Here is a 22391-nt window from a genome sequence, read left to right as displayed (position 1 = left end):
AAAACAGCGTTTGTACTTTGTTTTTTTGTTTATTTTAAGAAAAGGGTTAATTTCACTATACTCTTGTTTTGCAGAAATGTTGTTATATTTAAATATGTATTTGAATTTATGGCAAAAATGAAATCGCATTTTATTTTTTATTTTTTTTTGTTCTTGTTTTGAACTAATAATTATTTTTTTGTTTTAAAAATAACATTATTATGACTTGATTGTTATAGGTTATGTGAATAAATGTCAGTAACCAGACTACCCAGCTCACTGAATTATTTAAATATATGCTGACTAAGTGTGTTTACTGTGTACAGGTACATTTAAATATAAAGATAATTTCAAAATGTGCAATCATTATTGGTTCAACAGTATTAAAAGCTCAGTTAGCAACAGTAGTAAATAAAGCTGATTCTCAGAGGATGACGCTCAGTGAGGTGTTTATAGACTGATTGATTGATCCCAGTGAGGTTACAGTAGATTTCATCATCCTTAGAGGAAGAAACCACAAACATGGAGAGAACAAACGTATGGTTTAGAGTAAATACAGTATGAATACGTTGTGCATTGTTTTCTTTAAACACATCCTTTAAAGGTATTATGAATAAATCACTTTATAATAGTTTTTATACAGTGATATACATTAATTTAGCCTCATTCAGAGGGTCAACGTTTAAAAAGTTCTGTTTTCAGTTGGATTTTTCTCGCCACGTGACGTCACATGGTGTAAACTCCTCCTCCTCACAATCCTGGCTCATCCCTATATACTGTATATATATATATATATATATATATTGGGGCTGTGCGGTCCTGCCGCATGGTGGCTGGTTTGTGGGCTGGGGTGGGGGGGCTTTCCCTAGGGGGCTTCGCACGGGGGCTTGCCCTTGGGGGGTTCCCGGTCCCAGGGGGGCACCCTTGGGATCCGGCAGGCTTGGCCTGCTGGCTAGGCCGCTCTCAGCGGGGGTCTTCCGGGGAAGGCTGTGTCCTTACATGCCTGCAGGTGCGGCGTGGAGTGGCCCCTGTTTGGGTGGTGCCCTGCAGGGCCATTTTCTGCGATTCTACTGCCTCAGGGTTGTGTGCGCCACATACCAGGATGATGGTCTGGGGGGCCCTTGGGGGGGCCTGACTTTGACAAACACTAAGGTGGGGGGGTGATCTGGGGTTTCGGCCGTTGCACCTGGGGGCCGGTGGGGCACTCTAGCGGCTGGGGGTGCGGCCGTCGTCCTTGGGTGGGCTGCTGCTGGTGTTGTTTCTGTTCCTGGCCCCTACTGACCTGGGGTCCGGTCTCTGCTGCCTTTAGGCCCGCCAGCGGGTGCCCATTGGCTGTCCGTTCGGTGCAGTTCTGGCCGTCTCCTGGGCGTGGGCCTTTGCTCCTCCGCCAGGGGGCTCTCTGGGCCCTCATCTCGGTGGGGTTTGATGCTGGGGTGTAGGTGGGAGTAAGATGAGGGTTGGTGGGGGGGGGGGGGGACCAAACACCTGCACACAGTGCTAAAGCTACCAGTACCTGGTTTAAGGACCATGGTACCCCTGTTCTTGATTGGTCAGCAAACTAACCTGACCTTCACCCCATAGAACATCTATGAGGTATTGTGAAGAGGAAGATGTGAGACACCAGACCCAACAATGCAGAAGAGCTGAAGGTCACTATCAGAACAACCTGGGCTCTCATAACTGAGCAGTACCACAGACTGATCCACTCCATGACACGCCCATTGCTGCAGTAATTCAGACAAAATCAACTAAGTATTGAGTACATGATCATACTTTTCATCTTCATACTTTTCAGTTGGCCAACATTTCTACAAATCTTTATCTAGGGTCCATGTTAAGCTAAATGAACTTTTCTGTGCTTTAAACATGATAAAGGTATTTTATGACTTCATAAACATGTCCAAAGTGTTATTATCATTGATTCCATCAATCATTAGTCAGAGGGTGATTTGTTCCTTTCTTACTACAGGGTGAACACAAACACCTCGCTACAATTTGATGACACGTTCCCACTTTGATGACGAATTTGACGCAGCACTGAGCTGGAGAAGCCACGCCTCCAGGAAGCTCTCTGCCGTGATTGACATGTAAACAGACACGCCCACAAAGGTGAGCATGTCAGCGTCCTTCACCCAGTGCTATGTATGTATTTTCTACAGTCTCAGTATGTTCTGGCGGAGGCCCCGCCCCCAAGCCCTGTCTCATGTTTATAAAGCAGCATGAGCTCGGCTAGGGAGTGGGTGGGAGGAGGGTGGGCCGTCCTCTGACCCTACATCACCGTGAGAGGAGGAGGAAGTCAGTGTCCCGTCTATAGACACGCCCACTCATGAATATGCATAAGTAGGAGGTAAATCAACCTGTTTGTAGAGTTGGTCAGAAAGTGACTTTTCAGAGGATAAAACTCTGGAAAACAGGAGAGTTTGTGAAAATAAACCTCAAATATTTTTTTTGTGGTTCTGAGAACAAATGGAGATGATGGTGAAAAACAGCATGATATGTGACCTTTAATGTGAAATCATGAACATTTAGTAATTAAGAAGTGCTTTTCTAACGGGTAGCGCTTTGGACTAGTGAGTAGCTATGAAGTAGCCACAGTTTCACAAAGGTAGGTTGGTGACCCCTGGTTTAGTCGTTAGTTGCATCAGCCTCAGGTCCGACCATCGCTCTCAGAAGGAAAAAAGCTGCAGTGTGTGTTTTCTTTCGTCTTTGCCATGAACCAAAACCTTTCTGTCCTGACAGGCAGGAAAAGTCTTCGTTGGGTCCAAATAAACATGGTTTGTAACTCTACTGTAATCTGTCCTCCTCCATCAGCCTCTTCTCACCTCAGCCTTCAAAAACACACCCTCGTTCTCTGCCCAAAACCTCCCGTCTGACAGCTGGAGCAGTTCAGCTCTAATGCACAGACCCCCGGCTACGCCACAGCTGTGTGTGTGTGTGTGTGTTGACAGACCGTGCACAGGATGAATTTGTGGGGTGACAGCTTCAACAGAAGCTCTAATAAAGTACTTTTCTCTGGTGTTTGTCGTACTGAGTTTTAAGTGAAGCCAACAGATAGAAAAAGAAGAGGAAAAAGTTTTCACATGACTGAACCATGAAGGACTGTTTCTTTTCAAGCTAGCTCAACATCTAAACACACACCAGCACACAACACAACTACACACAGATAGTGTGGAAGAATTCATTTGATCATTAAGGAACAAACGTGAAAATCACTCAACGAAAAATCAATTACAACTGGGCCTCATTAACTCAGTCATTACCTCCATATTTTATTATTGTGAGTGAACAACATATTTATGCTAATTGACGCAGGCAGTTTCTGTTATTGAGTAGTAGCTGGTGGTATTATACTGTACGTTTAGGACATCCTCAGGTCTCAGAGTGAGGTATCACGTATCAGCAAAACCTATGTCATTGGTCAGACCAAACAGACTCATGACTCAGCAAAACCTCAGTCAAATGACAAATAAAAGTCGTCAGACTCAACGGCCTTAGGACATAAAGCACGACATGACATCATCAATATGTGTCGCTTCAGATTTTATTTCCTATTTATTTTTAAAGGTTAAGATACATCAAAGTTTCATTTAACGATGTATTTATTACACAAACAATACACTGATATACAGTATCTTAACTTTTGAAAAATAAAAGGAAAGAGAGCCTTTTTAACGTACCTCTTCATGTGTACTTCCGGTTCCTTCAAAATAAAGCACCATGTTGCGTTTTACAGACTGAGGCCGACTGACAACTTTTATTTTGAAGCCTGAGGCTGTGTCATTTGACGGCGTTTATTTTGACAAGCGACAGAGGTTTCATCTGATGGAGGTTTTACTGAGTCATGAGTCGTATCCTAACACCATACTGGTGTATACTGTACATTTTAGGACATCCTCAGGTCTCAGAGTGAGGCATCAGCAAAACCTCTGTCATTTATCAGACCAAACGGACTCATGACTCAGCAAAAACTCTGTCAGATGACACGGTCTCAGGCTTCAAAATAAAAGTCGGCAGACTCAACGGCCTTAGGATGTAAAACACGATATGACATCATCAATATGTGCCGCTTCAGATTTTATTTTCTATTTATTTTTAAAGGTTAAGATATATCAACATTTCATCTAACTATGTATTTATTAATCAAAAAATACACTGATATATCTTAACTTTTGAATAACAAAAGGAAAGCTTTTCAACTTACCTCTTTATGTGTACTTCCGGTTCCTTCAAAATAAAACGCCATGTTGTGTTTTACGGACAAAACTCAGAGGTTTTGCTGAGTCATGCTCAGTCATTACCTCCACATTTTATTATTGTAAGTGAACAACATATTTATGCTAATGACTGCAGTTACACGCTTGAGTCCATATTTTCTCAAAAGAAGTACGTTTAAAAACTCGTACCAGTCATTTACGCTAATGAACCATTTTTTTTTCTTTTTCAAAATAAAAGCAGAAGCTCCCACTCACGTCTTTGATCTCATCCTTGGCCTGCTGCAGTTTGTCAGATTTGTTGGTGAACTGTAGTTTAGCTTCAGCTTCTCGTTTCTTCTGAAGCAGAATCTGACTGTCCTGCCACTTCTGCCACGTCTTTATACGGTGGTCAAACACGCCCTAAACACACAAATATAGAATCATTTAATCATTAATAAAAAATATGTAAATATCAACAGTCGAGACAAGAACTTTCTTTTGACAAGGGGCAAAAATGATCTTGTGGCTCATTTACAATAATTGGTGTTTTCTGGTCCATACTGCTTTAAAATATAGAAAAGTATTAGAGCTGGGTGTGGATATCGTCTATATTGATATATATCTTATTTTGTTGGATGGATTTCTGAATGCGTTCTAACCCAGACCTTCATCTAAACAAGCCACACTACAGAACTCACTCACACGTGCTGTCCCTTAAAGGAGAAAAAGACAAAAAGTGACACATATTGTACAGATGTTTGTTAATAAATGAGCCTGTGTGGCATTTGGATCAACAAATCTAACCCATCATTTCTGGTCAGATTTATTTTGAAATAAAATTACTGAGATTCATATCGTATATCGAGATATGAGTTTTGGTCCATATCGTCCAGCCCTATCGAGTATATCAAATTATAAACTTGAATAGATATCTTGAAATTCAACAAAAACTGTAAAAACATAATTGTGCTAAAAAATAACAGTCATAGGTATGCATCAGTGTGTGACGTGAAGTTGGTGAGTAAAAAGTAAATAAACGGAAGCGTACGTTTTGTTTACAAGAGCAAGTTATTTAAAAAATACAAGTTATTTTCCTGCGCTCGAGTCATGTGACTTGGTTCTTGTTCTGTTGTTAATGTTTAAGCGACACTGCACCCAGCAGTTCATGTATGGTACTGCAGCAACAATGAAGCAGAAAGATTTTATCATATCATGAATTAACAACATTGATCTAAAAATAGTGATATTTAATGACATGGTTCAACTTCACATAGATAAAAAAATAAAATAAATCTGTAAATATCACGTTACGTTTTATTGTTTTTACAGCAGTTTTTTGGAGCAATTTTGTGCATTTCTGTTGTTGTTTTGCTTGTTTGTTAGTACTTTGGGTTTGTGGAGTCATTTTTCATGTTTTCTCTAGTCTTTTTGTACTTTTTTGTCATTTTCTGTAATTTTGTACATTTTTCTGAGTAATTTTGTGTATTACTGTTGTTTTTTGTGTGTTTTTGCTCAGATTTTATACTAATTATTTACCATGATCATTGTTAATGTTGATAGAACATAAATAATACATTTAAATAGAATAGATTATAGAGACGTGGAGCATGTTCAGTACTAGAGACTCAACTTTTACTGTAATTTGTCAATAGTTGGTGTAGGACTTAGGCAACAGCTTACACCAGTGTTTTTCAATCTTGGGGTCGCCCAGAAATAAAACTGGGTCACCTGAAATGTCTAGTAATTGGTTAAAAAAAAAAAAAAAAAAAAAAAAAAAAATGGTCTGGTACTGCTTAAGGTTCTTCCTGTTCAAAGGGTATTTTTTTAATTATTTTTTATTATTTTGAATGAACAAATAATTTAAAAAAAATTATGAAAATGAACAAGTCAATTTCAAGAGGTCAGAGATTGAGCCAATGAGTGATTGAACCCATTCAGTATTTAGAATAAATGAGTCCTGGATGTTAAAGCTTGGTACCTGTGTGGTTAATTAGAAAAATAACTTTAGATAAAAGGTTATTTGGTGCATTCTATGGAGGAAAATTATTAAAAAGCATTTTTATTCAGTGACAAATGAAACATATTAATTTAATTTGTCTCTTCTGACTCATAGACTCATGTGTAATGTCTGTTTTCCTACTTTGACAGCAGCGAGGAGACGGACATAGTCTCCCAGTAACTCAGAGAAGAGGTAGAAGTCAGCGTTGGCCTGGTCCTGGTGGAGCTGGTCCATCTTCTCCTCTACCTCAGCGAGCTGGGACAGAGCCCTGGACAGGGCGGTGTGGTCCTCGCTGTTCCCCAGCATGGCTGCAGACTTAGCAAACTGAGCCGTGTTCACAGAAAGCTCTAGAATGACATCATAAGAAACATACAAAGAATAAAGGTTTAAGTTAAGACTTAATGACCTTCAGAAACCCACACCCTGGGAGGCAAACACACATATTTTCTCTTCCTAATGGGTAGAAGCAGTGACGTGCCGTGACCACTAGGGTTGGGTAGGCACTGCCTACCTTGCCTACCCTGACGGCACGTCACTGGGTAGAAGTCATTTATTTTCATTATCCTGATTAATTCAGATTTATTTGATATAATTGAAAAATGTCTTTTTATTTATTGTTTGTTGATGACTTTGTTCTCCTACATTCGCCATGTAGAACATTTGAACAATATCCACTACTTTTGCACTTGTTATCATTTGCTGAAGCAATCTGAGTAAATTATCAGTAACTGGTAAAAAAAAAAACAAAAAAAAAAACAGCCGCACGCTCAATTTAACGCTTAATAAGATGTTAGTAAACCAGGGGTCTCATTTATAAATGCTGCGTACGTACTAAAGAAAGCGTACGCCACCTATAAGTATCGTTTGGGATTTATAAAAAACAAACTTGACGAGATAATGTTTCCACCTCCACAGCAGCTCTGACCCAGCCGTACACACAAAATCAAGAGAAACGGGAAACTCCGCCCCCAACAGGAGAAGGATGAAATGAATGAAAGCTTTGTGAAATTAATACATTTGTGTAAAATAATCAAACACTGCACATTTCATATGTGAAGGACAAAATGATACCGACACCCCAGGGTGACATACGTGCTCCTACAAATACAGTTTATTATTAATAATAACTGTAATCTAAATCACATGATCATTGTGCAAAACTGCTGATCAATTATCTGCAACACCTGCAGCTGTTATAAAAGGAACACGCTCAATGTGTAAAGACACACAGTGGCTTATCAGGCACTGCTGGAGGACGAGGTGCACGGGAGACTCTGGAGGGAGAGGATCTACAGAGACCAGAGAGTCCTATAGGCAGGACCAGGACCCCCCACCCAGCACCAGTAAACACCCTGGGACTGATGTAAAATATGGTTTTACTTTAAATTACATATTGTGAATTACATATAGTTTCAAAGGTGTTTTACTACTTGTTCATTTTTATTATTTTAAACAAGGAAATATAATTTAATGTCATGTTTCTGGTTCATAAAGTGCATCTGTGTGTCCCCCCACCTCCGTTATAACACAGGGGTTCCCCAATGACCCTCCAGCTTTTAGTCTGTGAGAGTAAGCTCCGCCCCTTTCCTCTACCTGTTGAACAGACACTTCCTATGGAGAGTGATCTACATTTTATCCTCCGCTTCTATGCCAGATCATTTCTTTTCTAATGTTCACTGTGTCACCACATCACGCTCTCCTGGGTGTGTCCACCTCAACTATTAATACCTCCCCCTCACAGTGACAGAAATGTGTTTTATTTACTCGTTTTCCCCCTCGGCCTACTGTGAAATTCATTATAATGAATATTCATTAAGGCTGTTCACCGGACCTTTCATAGGCACCATATGGGCGGGGCCTGACCTTTGATAGGCACCATATGGGCGGGGTAGAGTCAGGAATGCGCCCGCTAGAGGCGAAACACTGCAAAAAATTTGCTAATTTTGTGCGTTTTATTCCCCCGAGTCTGAATATATGGTTTGTTTTTGGCTAGAGGCCGGTTGCACCTGCGGAGGTTTGGTGTTCTCCTGCACCAGGGTTAACCTCTGTCAATGGGACAAAGCAGTATCAAACTCCTCTGAGGTTACAAAACACCACACCTTTCTGCTGAAACCTCGTTTGACCAGATTCAAGCATTTTTTGGTGATATAATAACCATTGAATAGCAATGGTGGCCATCTTGAAAAATGGCCACCATATTGAATTTTTGAGTGGACCACGCCTTTCTCCAGAATAGCGTCTCTGAGAGTATCTGTGCCAAATGTCATGTTTTTATACCAAAGTGAATGATTTTTTTTTACTAATCTGCTGCACTAGGTTCACACGTATGAGATGCTAAATGAGCTTTAATGGTGAGTGGAACACTTTATCAACTCTGCTCTCAGGAACGTTCATCTTAATGAATAATGACAGTTTGATCCAATTGAAGGAGGTGGGCTTAATCATCTCCTCTGAGAACACACCTTCAACAATTTACACAACTCAGCCTCTAGGTGTGTGTGTGTGTGTGTGTGTGTGTGTGGGGGGGGGGGGGGGGGGGGGGGTGCGCTAAGGCTCCTTAAGCCTATGAATCAACAGAACTCTTCACGTCGAGGGAAGGAATGGAACACAGAACGTACTGTTGAAATGGATTATCAATCATTTGTTTATTTTTAACATAATTAAATGTCTTTACACTCAATTCTATTCATAAAATATAGTCAGGTCCACTTGTTGGCTGCCATTTTCAGGACAAGGATTTTAACTTAATCTGAATTGTACGTAAGTGAAGAGACAAAACAGATATAATCACCAGACACTCACATTAACACTAAAAAAGACCGTTTTAGAGCAAAATGCACAACATCTAAATCATTAACAAATAATATTTTAAATACAAAACTTAATACACACTAAACAACTCATATACATACATACCTAATAAATCAAATAAAGCAGACAACAGACCCCTAAATGATAAATAATAATAATGAATAAATCAATCTTGAACATAATTTGTATTGCTTTAAATTCACAGTAAATGATTTCTAAATATAAACCATATTCTAATAAAAATAATACTTAGATGTAAACTTTTAAATGATGAGCTGATGTTTGACAATCACAAATGTCCTACGTATCATAACAAAAGAAGTCACATGTGCTGCCAACGGAGGAGAAAAACTAGACAACATGGAATAAAAAGGGTGAGAAAACTAGGTTCGAGGCCCAGGAGTGACCCGACCCTGAGGTCCACAGCTGTGTATTAGACGAGTGTCTGTTATTCTACTGACTTTATATTGTTGTTGATTGATTTCTGTTCATCTGTAATAAATTGATTGATTGATTCAGCAAAACCTCTGACTACGTCTCTGTAAACAATCTCAGGTACAGAACATGAGAGTATCTCAGAACTTTAACAGTACCTTTCCGGTGACACACCAACGACTCCACACTGATGTGTAGTTTCCTCAGCTGGACGTCCAGACTCTCAAAGTGCTGCTGTTTCTCCTCAAACCACTGAGATGGACAGAAAGAAAGAAAGAAAGAAAGAAAGAAAGAAATAAAGAAAGAAAGTTTTTAAAGACCTATTAACACATTTTAATGATCTGTTGATGTTTCTATTCTAATAACATGGTTATTTTCTCTCCTTCCTTCTTAAAAATCCCTATTTCCGCCTTTCTTTTTTCAACATCTTTTTGGTTCAGTTTATTATTATTATTACTATTATTATTATTATTATTATTGGTCACAATCAGAGCATAAACAGTCTACACTAGTCAGACCAAGGGAAAAGGAGCAGAAGCCTTAGTTAATGTTTAACCCCGCCCATTTGAAATTTACTTTACAAAATACAATATTAATTGATAATCAAAGCAAAATAATATACATATACTGTATACATATAAAATATTAACGGCTAATAAAAGCTAAAGTATATACATGCATACATATTCTTAATACTGACATAAAGAATAACGTTTCATAAATAAAAATAACATAAACACTTTACTGCTCCCTCTCGTACATTCTTCTGTACCCCAGAATCACGCCTGTACTTTTCCATCACAATATCTTTTTACCAATATTAAGGCATTTCTACTATATTTCAATTCATCTGGTGATCTGCTCTTTTCTGATCCACCAGGTCCATGAATTTTTGTGCCTTTGATATTATAAATCATGTATTTGTATGTTCATAAAAATCTACGTTGTTCACCAATCTTATGGCTCGTTTCTGTCTGTTTCTGTGATTTTACTGCTCTCTTTGTTCCACTAGTTTACTTTCATTTAAATTAATTTCCCCCCATTTACCTCCATATGTCCTACTTGTATTATTTGCTTTCATTTCATTACTAACACTACATTCACCCATTTTCTCTCCCATTTCCCTCCTGGTCATCTTTTTTTTAATGTAAAATGTAATATATCTTGTTATAATAACTCATTTTCTGATTTCCTGCTGCTTTCACCCATCATCTACTCTTATTTTGAAGGCGTGACCCATTCCTCCTCCTTTATTTTCCCGTCCACTCGTCTTCCTTAACTCACAGCGTCGGACTCGTTCATCTTGATGGTCATCTTGTTGACAGCGTCTGCAGCCTTGTTGACCATACGGAGGAGCCCCGCGCTGCTCAGGGCCTGAGTGCTGACGGCACGAGGCAACTGCACAACAAATAAAAGCAGGATCATTACCGTAACCAAGGGCGTTTTACATCCAGGACATAAAATTACTGTATATCAAAGTTACACATTTCCCAAGACAAATTTGATAAAAACTGTTATTTAAAAATATTTAGGATTTTGTCAAACACGTACCCTAAAATCATTATTTTCTTGTTCCACTTCCATAATAAGGAACTTCAAATTAAATTAAATACAATTAAATAAAGTTAAGTTGTGTTTATGTTTAAAATTAAATTAAATTAAATCAAATCAGATTATAATTATAATTGACCCCAACCCTGGTACATGGGACAAAGATAATGAGAACCACTGTAGTAAACCATAAACAGCACTTCATATTGTATAACATCAGGATAAGGGGAGTTCCTTTCATTGCCGTGTTTGTTTTTGGGCTTTAACTTGTTTTCTTTCTTCCTCCGACACAAACATATCCAGCATTTTGGGACCAATCAGCACTAAATCCTTCCTTTAAGTGCTTTGTGACTGCGATTCCAGCCCGTCACCAACACGTCCGTCTGAAAATAGACTCATTTTTCTTCATTTTGGAAAGGTTTACATTTTCTCAGCTATAGCAGAGGGTTGGCCTCCTCCTCCCTGACCAATCTGCTTTAATAGGGGCGGTAACAGCCAGGGGACGGCTCCGTCCCAGGGGCCGCCGGGTGGAGAGGGGACGTGGGTAAATGAGCAAGAGGAGAAATAAGAATAGCTTTCCAGCGCTCCGCTCTACCTCTGGTTACGTTTCATTAAGCGTGTTGGACGGCCCGACGCGCCCGCTCAGGCATCCCACCGACTCATTTGTTAAATCAGTGACACAAAGCCATTTGTTGTCGGTACAACAGCGATGTGTGTTTCAATCTCAACAACACTTAGCGGAGAGGGTCTGCAGAAAGGAAAGGACTGGAGGGTCAACGAAAGCAAATGTTACAGAGAATTTGTTTGAAGTGAGCAAAGAATGGAGGAAACGGACGAAGGTGGAGGGTTTGAAACCCTGAGGTGGAGCTTTTGGAGACATTAAACTCAAAGAACTGAGACTTTTGGTCTGACCTTGTCTCAATGAGGGGATTTGGTGAACGGATGGAGTTTTTCACCTTGTTCAGAAACACTTTTTAAACTTAGTTTTTTTCTTACTTTTAAGCTTCTGTCTAATTGGAAGAAAAGTGTTTGGATGTATTTACTGAACTGTATTTGGATCGTTTCATATGAATCATTTCTATTTTTGTATCATTATCATTTATTCTATAAAGCAGTAATTCTCAGATGGGGGTACGCGACGGCACTACAGAGGGTACTTGAGAAAAAAATTTAACAAATGAAAGCATTAAAAATGTGAGTTTTTATGTTTATTTTTAGTTGACAATGATAATTATACTAGATATTACCAGCAACTCACAAAATCACAACAAAAACACATAAAATAGGAGAATAATATACTGAATAATAAAAAAAGAGACAAACAACAACAAAAATGATGACAGAAAGGATCTTGATGTTGGTTCTACATCAGGAGGGAGATGAGCAGAAATTATGAAAAAAAACTATATAAATAAATCTATTCAGGAGCCACTAAACACTGTTTCATTCAATTATTTACAAAATAAGATCATTTAAAATGTGTGTTATCACTCATTAATTCCATCATTATGATCTACAGATGTTTTTTCACAGAATTCTGAGCTAAATGTAGTTGAACAAATGAAGGGTACTTCAGAAGTAAGGAGAACGTAAGTTAAAATAGTTTGAGAACCACCGCTTTAAACTGTAGCAGCCTTTAGTTCTATAAACAGTCAAATAAAAAGACCAGCGTGAGCTTTCAGCGTTGGTTAGTGATTCAATAGCGCCCCCCACTGGCACGTGTCATCTAAACGCCAAAAGCAGAGGTAATCTTAGGATACACTGGTAGTCGTGTTGTACTCTAGACCTTTGAGACACTGGGAGGGTTTCACCAGATGCCTTTAAGAAACTAACAATATTTTTAAATAATTTGAGCCCATTTTTGCTTATTTTTACAATTGTTCTGGAACTCAATCAAACTCACCATATTTTAACCTATTTTCATCACTTTTTCACACCATATTTTTGCTCCTTTTAATGTATTTTTGCAACATTTCTCCCATTTCTGACACTTCTACATCACATTTAAATGACTTTTTCTTACTTTCCAGACATGTTCAACACTTATAAACCATTTCCACCACTTTTCCACCTAATGTCACATATATTGATCCATTATTGTCATTTTTAACCTCTTTTCACCATATTTCATGCTTTTTTTGCATCTTTTACCACATTCACCATTTGTCATGCCTATTATTTGCCAGTTTAAACTAAATGTTTGACACTTTGAACCCATTTCTTCTGTCTGTTTTTATCGACTCTAATTTGCAACTTTTAACCAATTTCCATGGTTTTTAAAATCCCATTTCACCTCCTTTTCCACCATTTTTATTTACTTTGAACCATTTTATTAGTGATTAAAACCAGGATTTCCATCTTTCAGATGACTTTAATAATAATAAACGTTCCTGGATAACAGTGGATATTATTCAGATGAATAAATAAATGTGGTTATCACAGATTCATAGAACAATAGACCATCATTTTACTGACTTTATGGATGGACCCCAAAAATCTCTCCCCTTTTTTCCCCCTTATAGATGGTCCTGTCTCCACATGACTGTTCTTCAATGTCTGTGTTCAACCACCTTCAGCTACAGTGGGGGTCCCCGCTCTCTGGGACCTTTAGTTTGGGGGTTGCAACCTGAAAAGGTTGAGAACCACTGCTTTAGACAACACTATCCAAGACCATTAAAATCATTTTTTAAAAACCATGAGAAGGTTGAACAGTTGGAAAGCGTTCTCTCTTTAATTCTGTTTTTATTTTTGTCAGCAACTATTTAAAAACAATATGCAAAGATCTCAAACCTTGACTATTTTTTTCACTAAATTCTTGCAAAAAATATATATTTCTATGTATTTAATATACACTGATAAGTCCAGAATTACTTTAAATTAATGGTGGATGTCCACAAACAAAATTAAAATTTGTAGCTAATTCATTTAAATTAATGGCAATATTTGACACGAGAAGCAACATTTTTTTATTTGTAAGTTGTTTTATGACTGAATGAATGAAAACAATAAATGAACTTAAACAACTAATTAGTGTTTATTATTTCCATCACTGAGTGCTAACATAATGTGTAATATGAATAAAGAATATTATGATTGCAAAGAAGTGTTTAACTGCATCATTTTTTTGTGCGTTATTTATTAAGATGTTAATTTATCAGGTGAATGAAGCCTAAATTAAGAGTTTAAAGGTATTTCTGACTAGAAATAAGATGGACTGATGTTGTGGCAGATGTTGTGGCAGATGTTTGACACATAAGGTAGTGGAACAGACGCAGAACGATCAGTGAGGTAACGCTAAATGTTTTAAATCAAATGACAACATTAAATCATCTGGAACAGTTCAAAGTGTTTCTTCTTTTCACAATAATGAAGTTAAAAAACAGACGATAACTGCTTTCAACTGGTCTTAATAGAAAATGTGAGTTCTACAACACTGTGGCTAAGTAATAGTCTAGTTAGTACCAGATACCTCTCATATATCATCACTACTGTAAACTGTTTAATGGAACCATGTTTTATATACTGTAGCTAGGAGAGTAAGAGGCCACCTTTAGAGTTCTTTCAAATTTAATATAACGCCATAGATTTTAGCTGCTGTCTAAAGTGGGGTACGGGTGAAATAGAATACATTTTGACTGTCAGTCAGGAGCCTCCATTCATTGCCTCAAATTACACAAATATGACGAGAGCCACATTTACAGATTTACATTCCTTACAAATTATGATTCTTTCATTTAATTATTATACATTATTCCTCAACAGGATGAGTCAAATTCAGAGACAAATGTAACTGTATGGATTTATTACTGTATATGACGTTAAATCAGTGGTTCCAAATCTTTTTTATGTCGTGACCCTATTTTATTATCACAAATTTGTGACTTTTTTCTTTCTAAAATGATCTTTTACTAATGTTTGTTGTTGCCAGGATTAGTGCACAAAGTGGTTACTCCACATGGGGTCACGGCCCCAAGGTTGAAAAACACTGCATTACATTATTCTGTTTTTTGTGTGTGCAGCGGTTAGGGGGTACATGGCATCAGGTTAAAGGTCTGAAGGGGTACATGAATGTGGAAAGGTTGGGAACCACTGATCTATGACACAGGACGTTATGTAATTCCTCTTCTCCTAACGTGTTTCTGCATTAGGAATCCATTTTGTGTTTATAAATCACATAAAGTCCATTATTTATATCTCTTCCAGTTGGTCACGTTTTATGGGTTTGAGTAGACGGTCACATGTATAGGGTTAAAAAAAAATGTGAAATATTCACATTCAAACTTTGGAATTGACAAACTTCCAGTTTGACAAACTTGATAAAGCCAATGTTGGATGGAAGGAAAATGGTTCATTTGTTTCTGAAACAACAACATGTTCAGCTACTAATTTCAACCCATTTCAACTTTTTTTTTTTTTTTTTTAACCCATTTCAACATTTTCTACTTATTTTAAAAACTTATTTTAATGTTGTTGTTTTTTTTACTTTTTCAACCAATTTTAACTTTTTTCAACATTTTTCAACTTTTTTTTTTAACCCATTTCAATGTTTGTTGTTTTGGTTTTTTTTAACTTTTTTAATCCATTTCAACTTTTTTCAGCTTTTTCAACCAACTTTAACTTTTTTTTGACCCAGGGGGTCATTATCTTCTTTTTTTTTTTTTTTTTTGGAGAGCAGTGTTACACCTAAGTGGAGAGGGAGGGGAAAGGGAGCAGGGAGGAGAGACTCAAGGTAGAAAATAGAAAGGGTGGGTATGAATAGATTGTTTTACAGTGAGGGTGAGATGTGAAGTTGTAGAATATATTGTGCTTATTATGTTGTGTAATCAAGCCAGTATAGTGACAAGTGTGAAGCTTAGCTATAATGGTGGTGGCTGTGGACAGGGGGAATTAGTGACTGGTAGTACCTAAAGCAGGTATTTGGGATGAACGTGTCTGAAGTTAAGCCCAGTATGAGTTTTATCCCACATCCCAAGGCGTGCCAGTGCATCGTATACCAGGATATGTGCAAAAAAAACGCTACCGCAAACCCAGGAACTGCCCCGGGCCCACAGGTGCAGCCAGGCCAGCAGAAAGAGTGGGGGTCAGGGAGCCCCAGGCCACCCCCCCACGGCCGAGCAACCCCGCCAGGACCGGCCTAGCCAGCCGGCCTAGCCAGCCGGCCTGGCCAGCCGGACCCCAAGGGTACCACCGCAGGACAGGGAACCCTCAAGGGTGAGCCCCCGGGCCAAACCCCCGTGGGGGGCGCCCCCCAGCAAAGAGCACCATCCCGGAGTTCCAAGTAACCCCGCCCCAACCCCGGCGCAGAGGCCAGCACCCCCAGACCGGCGCGGCAGGCCACCCCAGACCCGCACGCCGCGAGGCGCGCCCCCAAGGCAACCAGGAGACGAGACAAGCACCAAGCCCCACCCGTAGGGAAGGGGCTCGTCTTCTAACCGAGAGGTTGGGGGTTCAATCCCAGTTTATGTGTCAAAGTGTCCTTGGGCAAGACACTGAACGTTAAATTGCTCCCAGTGGTTGACCAGCGCTTGTATGGCAGCTCAGTCCCATAGGTGTGTGAATGTGTTAATATTGTAAAGCACTTTGGGACTAATTCAGTGTAGGGAGAAAAGCACTATATGAACCAAGTCCATTTAATTTAACATTTTTCCAACTTTTTCAACTTTTTTTTAACCAATTGCAACTTTTTTCAACCCATTTCAATTTCTTTCTTTTTGATTGACACTGAAAATCAATTGCAGCATCAACTGTTGATTTTAAAATGTATCCAAACTGATTCAGGGTAGAAGTTGTATAGTACACCAGTCAATGATACCAATCTGTTTAGTTTAAAAGCACTCTGAAAGTCTCTGTTTAGCAGCAGCTCATGCCTCCAGCTCCTTTTTAATGGATTTCAGTCTGTGTCGTTATTTAAAAGCTGCTTCTCTTTCAAAGCGTGTCTGCAGAAAATCAACAAAAACTTGCAAACAACCTTTTCTGTTGGTTCTATATGTGAACTCCATCTATCAGATCAGTCAGCTGATCCAGCAGAGCCTTGGTAATGAGAGCCAGTGTGTATGGATTGAAACTTTGGGATCATTTATACACAGTTGAGTTTTAAAGATGAGTTAAAAGTAACTGAAGACTGTGTGTGCGAGGGTTGGTAGTTCCATTCTAGGCTCTAAAGCAAACTGTATTTATCTGGTGTGTGTGTGTGTGTGTCTTTGTTTAGTGATTTGAGGTGGTGGAGGTAAGCTACTGAAGAGGAATTCTGCTTTTCACTTACAGCATTTAAAAAAGAAGGCTCAAAAAATGACTTACATTCAAACCAAGTATTATAGTCCAGTTACTATTTCACTGACCCTTCAATGTTAACTCCTGAAAACCTTTTTTAATGGAACTATGTTTTATAAAGGTAGGAGAGTAAAATAAGCTTTGTCGCTACTTGGTCAACCTTTAGCATTTCTCCAAAATCAAGATGGCGTTTGGCGGGCGCTTCAGATTTTGGACACTTTCTAACATTTGGTCAAATGTTGACCAATTATATATTTATAGGGATGTAACGATTAACCGTAAGGCAGTTAAAAATCGATTCATAGGTATCACGGTTCACATCGATGCTCTGGGCGGAATCTGCTACTGCTTTCTTTCTGGCCGCTGTCTACTCTTAAACATGTTCATAAATGATTCCTTGCCCCTTTAGCACCAAAAGAATATCTGTAATATTACATGAATATCTGTAAAAGTCACGTTTTTCTATTAGCTCTGTCTGCTAGCACGTAGCATCTCTTCTTCACTGCTAGAATATCTGCATGTCAACCGACCACTGGGTAACCAGCGCCCTCTGCTGGTCCAAACAAATATCTGATATAAATACAGTGAAATGACGGGGGTTTTTTTTTTTAAAAAGTCAAATTGTTAAGGCACAAAATACATTTTCAGTTGCATTTTTAAAAAGTAAAAGAACTCTTATGTAGTTTTGCATTGTTTACTATAGAACCAGAATTTAAATTAATAGATTTCTTCTTCATTTGTATTATTCCTTTATTTATTTCATTCAAGATTTATTTTAAGTTAAATTGCATTGTTTTGAATAGTTTATCAAGGGATTCTTTTGACAATGGAAAATAAAAAGAAAACAGTACAGTATTTTCTAGTTTTTTTCCCAAAAAAAATAAAGGAATATTTTTCAGTCATTTGTCTACAGTCCCATTTTGTAAAATAAATCGTGAGAGAATCGTATCGTGAACCCAGTATCGTGAATCAAATCGTATCGGGAGTTGAGTGAATTGTTACATCCCTATATATTTATAATTATTATCTAGTTATTCCAGCTTGTCAAGTTCTATTGGTCTGAGTAGATGTGCACATGTAGAGTATAGTCGGTGTAGTCATTCTCTTTCACTGTTTGGTGTTTTTTCTTATTGAAGTGTACGTACAGTAACATGATTAATGATCTAGAATCTCACTTCCAGATAGTTTTGTTAGATTCATTGTGTTTCACTGTGCTTGTAGTGATGATGTTCTGCACAGCCACAGTCATGAATGTTGGTAGTGGTCTACTACATGACATGGAGCATAGAGAGGCATTTCTCTACCCAGAATCTACCTTTGTGTCACATATTAATAGATACATCACACATCAATGATATTATAAAAACACACAAGCTCAAATGCTTGGGTCTCTATAGTCTCAATAGCCCACACAGTTCATGTACAGTAGGTGCAGGGGGCGTGGCCTCAATGCCGCTGTAGTAAGCAACTGCATTAATAACGGTTTTTGAAAAAAAGCATTTTTATTTTGATACTGTGAATTGTTGAGTATCATGTTGGATATTTGAAGAGCAACAATAAGACAATGTCTGTGTCCACTTTAACATTACCGACTGTAACCCAGGAGGTTTATTAATATTTATTTATGATCCAGTTCCACTAGTCATTATAATGATAATTATTATTATTACCTCTGAGCTTTCCAGAAACTGCAGCACATCAGGGTCCTTCAGCAGGATGTGATGCTTCACTGTTCTCATTAAATACCTGAAACACAAACCAACCAACTGTTAAACACATAAACACATAATTAACACTAAATACAATTAATTTTAAAAACCAACGTTATTACTGACACCTCTTTCTTCCACAGAATAAATGGTAAATGGACTTGATTTATATAGAGCTTTATCACCACTGAAACAGTCTCAAAGCGCTTTACATATCAGCTCATTCACCCAATCACTCCCACATTCACACACCAGTGGGACAGGACTGACATGCAAGGCACTAGTCGACCACTGGGGGCAACTTAGGGTTCAGTGTCTTGCCCAAGGACACTTCGACACAGTCAGGTACTGGGATCGAACCCCCAACCTCTCAATCAGAAGACGACCCACTACCACCTGAGCCACGGTCGCCCAGAATACGTGATAACCCAGCTGGTAAATTCTGCTATTGCCATGAATTATTGGTGAAATTAGCTGAAGGCAAAATAAAAACAGTCAATGGACAGCATTTAGTCATTTTTAAGGCTTTTTAGAAACATTTTGATCGTTCATTTCTTTTAATATGATATTCATTGCCCAAAGCGTGCGGACTGAGGCCGATGTAAACGTCATATTTCCGTGTGTATTTCCAGGATCTCTGTTGTGTAGTTGTTCTCAGTGCACACAGGGGGGCAGACGTCACCTGCTCAGTAGCTGATCCTCTTCCACAGAGCGTTAAAATGATCTGCTTTAATTTCAGTTTTCACACGTTACGACCAAATGTGAACTCAGATTTACACTCGTTTTCACACAAGGCTGATAAATGAGGGCCATGATGTTTCAGGCTTTCAGCCAATCAACACTCATCCTTCTTGGGTCCATGTACAAATGGTTCAACTCCTACATCGCATTCGATTCACAGCATTTTTTTAAAGTGCAAGTCATTGCAGAACGAATCTGGCGTTAAACAACGTTCTCATACAACTCATCTGTATTTTCTCTGACTGATGCACTAAATAAATACATGACAATATCAGCCATGTTTTCATGGGCGCTAACCACATGCTTTGCTCTGCTGCTCATCCTACAAATGTACGTTCCTTACACGTGATTTATTTAAAAGTGCAATGAAACGGCTTTTCTAAAACTATAAGACCAGCAAACATTGTTACAGCAAAGAATAATCTACCAAACTAACATTTATTTGTTTTTTGTGCTATGTTCCCATGAATAATTAATTAATTGATTTTCAAATTCATTTGCATCAACCGAGCTGATTGCTCTGTGTCTCATCAGTGTAGAGTTCTCTGAGCTCCATCAGATGTCACTGGATGACCTTCTTACCAATCAAACCCCATCAACAAAGGGCAGCAGAATGTCAGCTCCGCCCCCTCCATGCCTGTCTCTACGTATGCTCCAGATGTAAGCTCACACACACACACACACACACACACACACACACACACACACACACACACACACACACACACACACACACACACACACACACACACACACACACACACACACACACACACACACACACACACACACACACACACACACACACACACACACACACACGTTGTGTGTGTATCAGAGTCACTGTACCTCTCTAGTGCAGATCGTCTCTTCTCCACAAACTCATTGGACGACTGGTCCTCCTTCCCGACCTTCACCTTGGTCATCCCTGCAGATGAAGACACGCTCATTAACATAATTAACATTCAGGGTTTTCACCAGGAATTTTTCACAGTATAGGGGGATCGCGAGGCGCACGAGCAAGCGCCACCGGTGAGGAAAATTTTGAGATGTATATGTTTAGTGTTGAATTGGTGAAGAGTGATTATTAATGTAGTTAGAGTGTTAGTCATGCTTGGTATAGATATATATAGACATACACTACCAGTCAAAAGTTTTATAACACCACACTTTTTCCAGTTTTCTACTGAAAATGATTCGGTTTATTGTGTCATTGCACTCTGAAATGAAAGCATAGAACAAATAAGCAATTTAAGTTGAAAAAGAAGTCATGGAATCAATGTATAGACCAAAATGTATTCTAAACTTTTGACTCATCAAAGTACAGTGTGTTCTAACACTGCTTTTTATGCAGACAGAGAGGGTTGGAAGTAACCAAGAAAAGTGTGAAAACCTGTAGGAATGAGTAGCACCAGCACCATTTCAAATCTGATTCAACCTTTATTGCTGCAGAACAGATTTAAATTGTTAACCCACTTCATGTTCCCTGAAAAAGGCCTATTTGTGTAATTCTGAAATGTACATTATTTTTCAGTTTCGGGTAAACAAACCTTTTTTTTTTAACCTCTGGCTGTTCAGTTCTTACCTTTGGACCATTTCAAGCTATTCATTGAACTTACACAACTTGAATTACAATAAATAACTGGAAAAATTAGGGTTTTCTAAAACTTTTTACCGGTAGTGTATATATATATATATATAAAATGCAGAGGATGCATGCGCGCACGCACACCTGAACACGTTTCAACCAGACGGTATTCACATCCGTGCACTATGCACGCATGTAGAATGATCCGTTGTGAGTTATAAACATGACGAGCAGCTTCATGTGTCGCTACACATTACATCTGGTGGAAGCTCTGTTTATATTGGACGATAACTATGGGTTACCAAGCAGAGGATACACACAGGCAATATCAGTGACAGCTAAAAGCAGGCATACACTGTGTGATTTTTGGCCCATTTTGAGCCAACTTTTGACTCGTGCGACTATTTTGTGGGATTGTGCGAGTCTCTGCTAGATCGTGTGTCGTGCATCGTCTAGTATACATGGGGTCACGAGAAGCAATTAACACCTCACGACCAGCTCCCGATCAACAATCGTAGGTCGTAAGGAAATCAAACATGTTTGAAATCCAGTCTCTCCTCGTGAGGGTATCCCACTGTTGAAGCAGTGCCACGGACCGGTTTACCGTAAACGCTCACACTGCGCATGCACAAATAGGACCTCTGTAAAATTGACGGACTGTCGTGCCCACGTCTGTCCATTCAGCTCCTGGTCCATCACGTCGCCGTCTTTTCTTTTTTAAAGCTCTTTTTGCTGAGATTTGCGAGCGTCTCTCCACTTCTGGGTTTTTCTTCTTCGTCTGTTTTAATGGCGACGCTTCAGTGTTCTTCTTCTTCTTCATTGCATTTCCGGAAACAAGACCCCGACGTGTCGTGTATGAACGTACAGTGTGAGCAGTCAGATCGTGTCAGAGTGTCGAACTGTACAGTGTGAGAACATGAATAATGAGCTGAGAACATTCGGGCTCTGCGTCTGAGTCGCACAGTTTGAGCTGAAGCTGAGAACAACGATTGAAAATAATCACACAGTGTATCCCAGCCTTAAGTGGCTGCAGGGGTCCTCAGGTGAAGACAGGAGCATCCGAGCAGATTGCCTGTAATAAATAGACGGTACGGTTGATGTATGTGTTTCTGGGT

General features: G+C 38.9%; 1 protein-coding gene across 2 annotated transcripts in view; it reads right to left on the bottom strand.

Moving 5' to 3' along the window:
* The window catches only part of snx2 (sorting nexin 2), a 46045-nt gene that overhangs the window by 4628 nt on the left and 19026 nt on the right, over nucleotides 1-22391 (bottom strand). For both annotated transcript variants that reach the window (XM_028456364.1, XM_028456365.1), the window contains exons 7-12: nucleotides 20538-20616; nucleotides 18909-18984; nucleotides 10702-10815; nucleotides 9576-9669; nucleotides 6313-6518; nucleotides 4449-4592 (exon numbers count right to left, since the gene is read on the bottom strand). In XM_028456364.1, coding sequence (XP_028312165.1) covers nucleotides 4449-4592; nucleotides 6313-6518; nucleotides 9576-9669; nucleotides 10702-10815; nucleotides 18909-18984; nucleotides 20538-20616 — 713 coding nt within the window. The remainder of the gene's footprint in view (nucleotides 1-4448; nucleotides 4593-6312; nucleotides 6519-9575; nucleotides 9670-10701; nucleotides 10816-18908; nucleotides 18985-20537; nucleotides 20617-22391) is intronic.

The sequence above is a fragment of the Gouania willdenowi genome, chromosome 9 (genome assembly GCF_900634775.1).
Source record: "Gouania willdenowi chromosome 9, fGouWil2.1, whole genome shotgun sequence".
NCBI lineage: Eukaryota > Metazoa > Chordata > Actinopteri > Blenniiformes > Gobiesocidae > Gouania > Gouania willdenowi.
The sequence above is the reverse complement of the archived record's forward strand: the minus strand, read 5'-3'. Positions and strand labels throughout refer to the sequence as shown.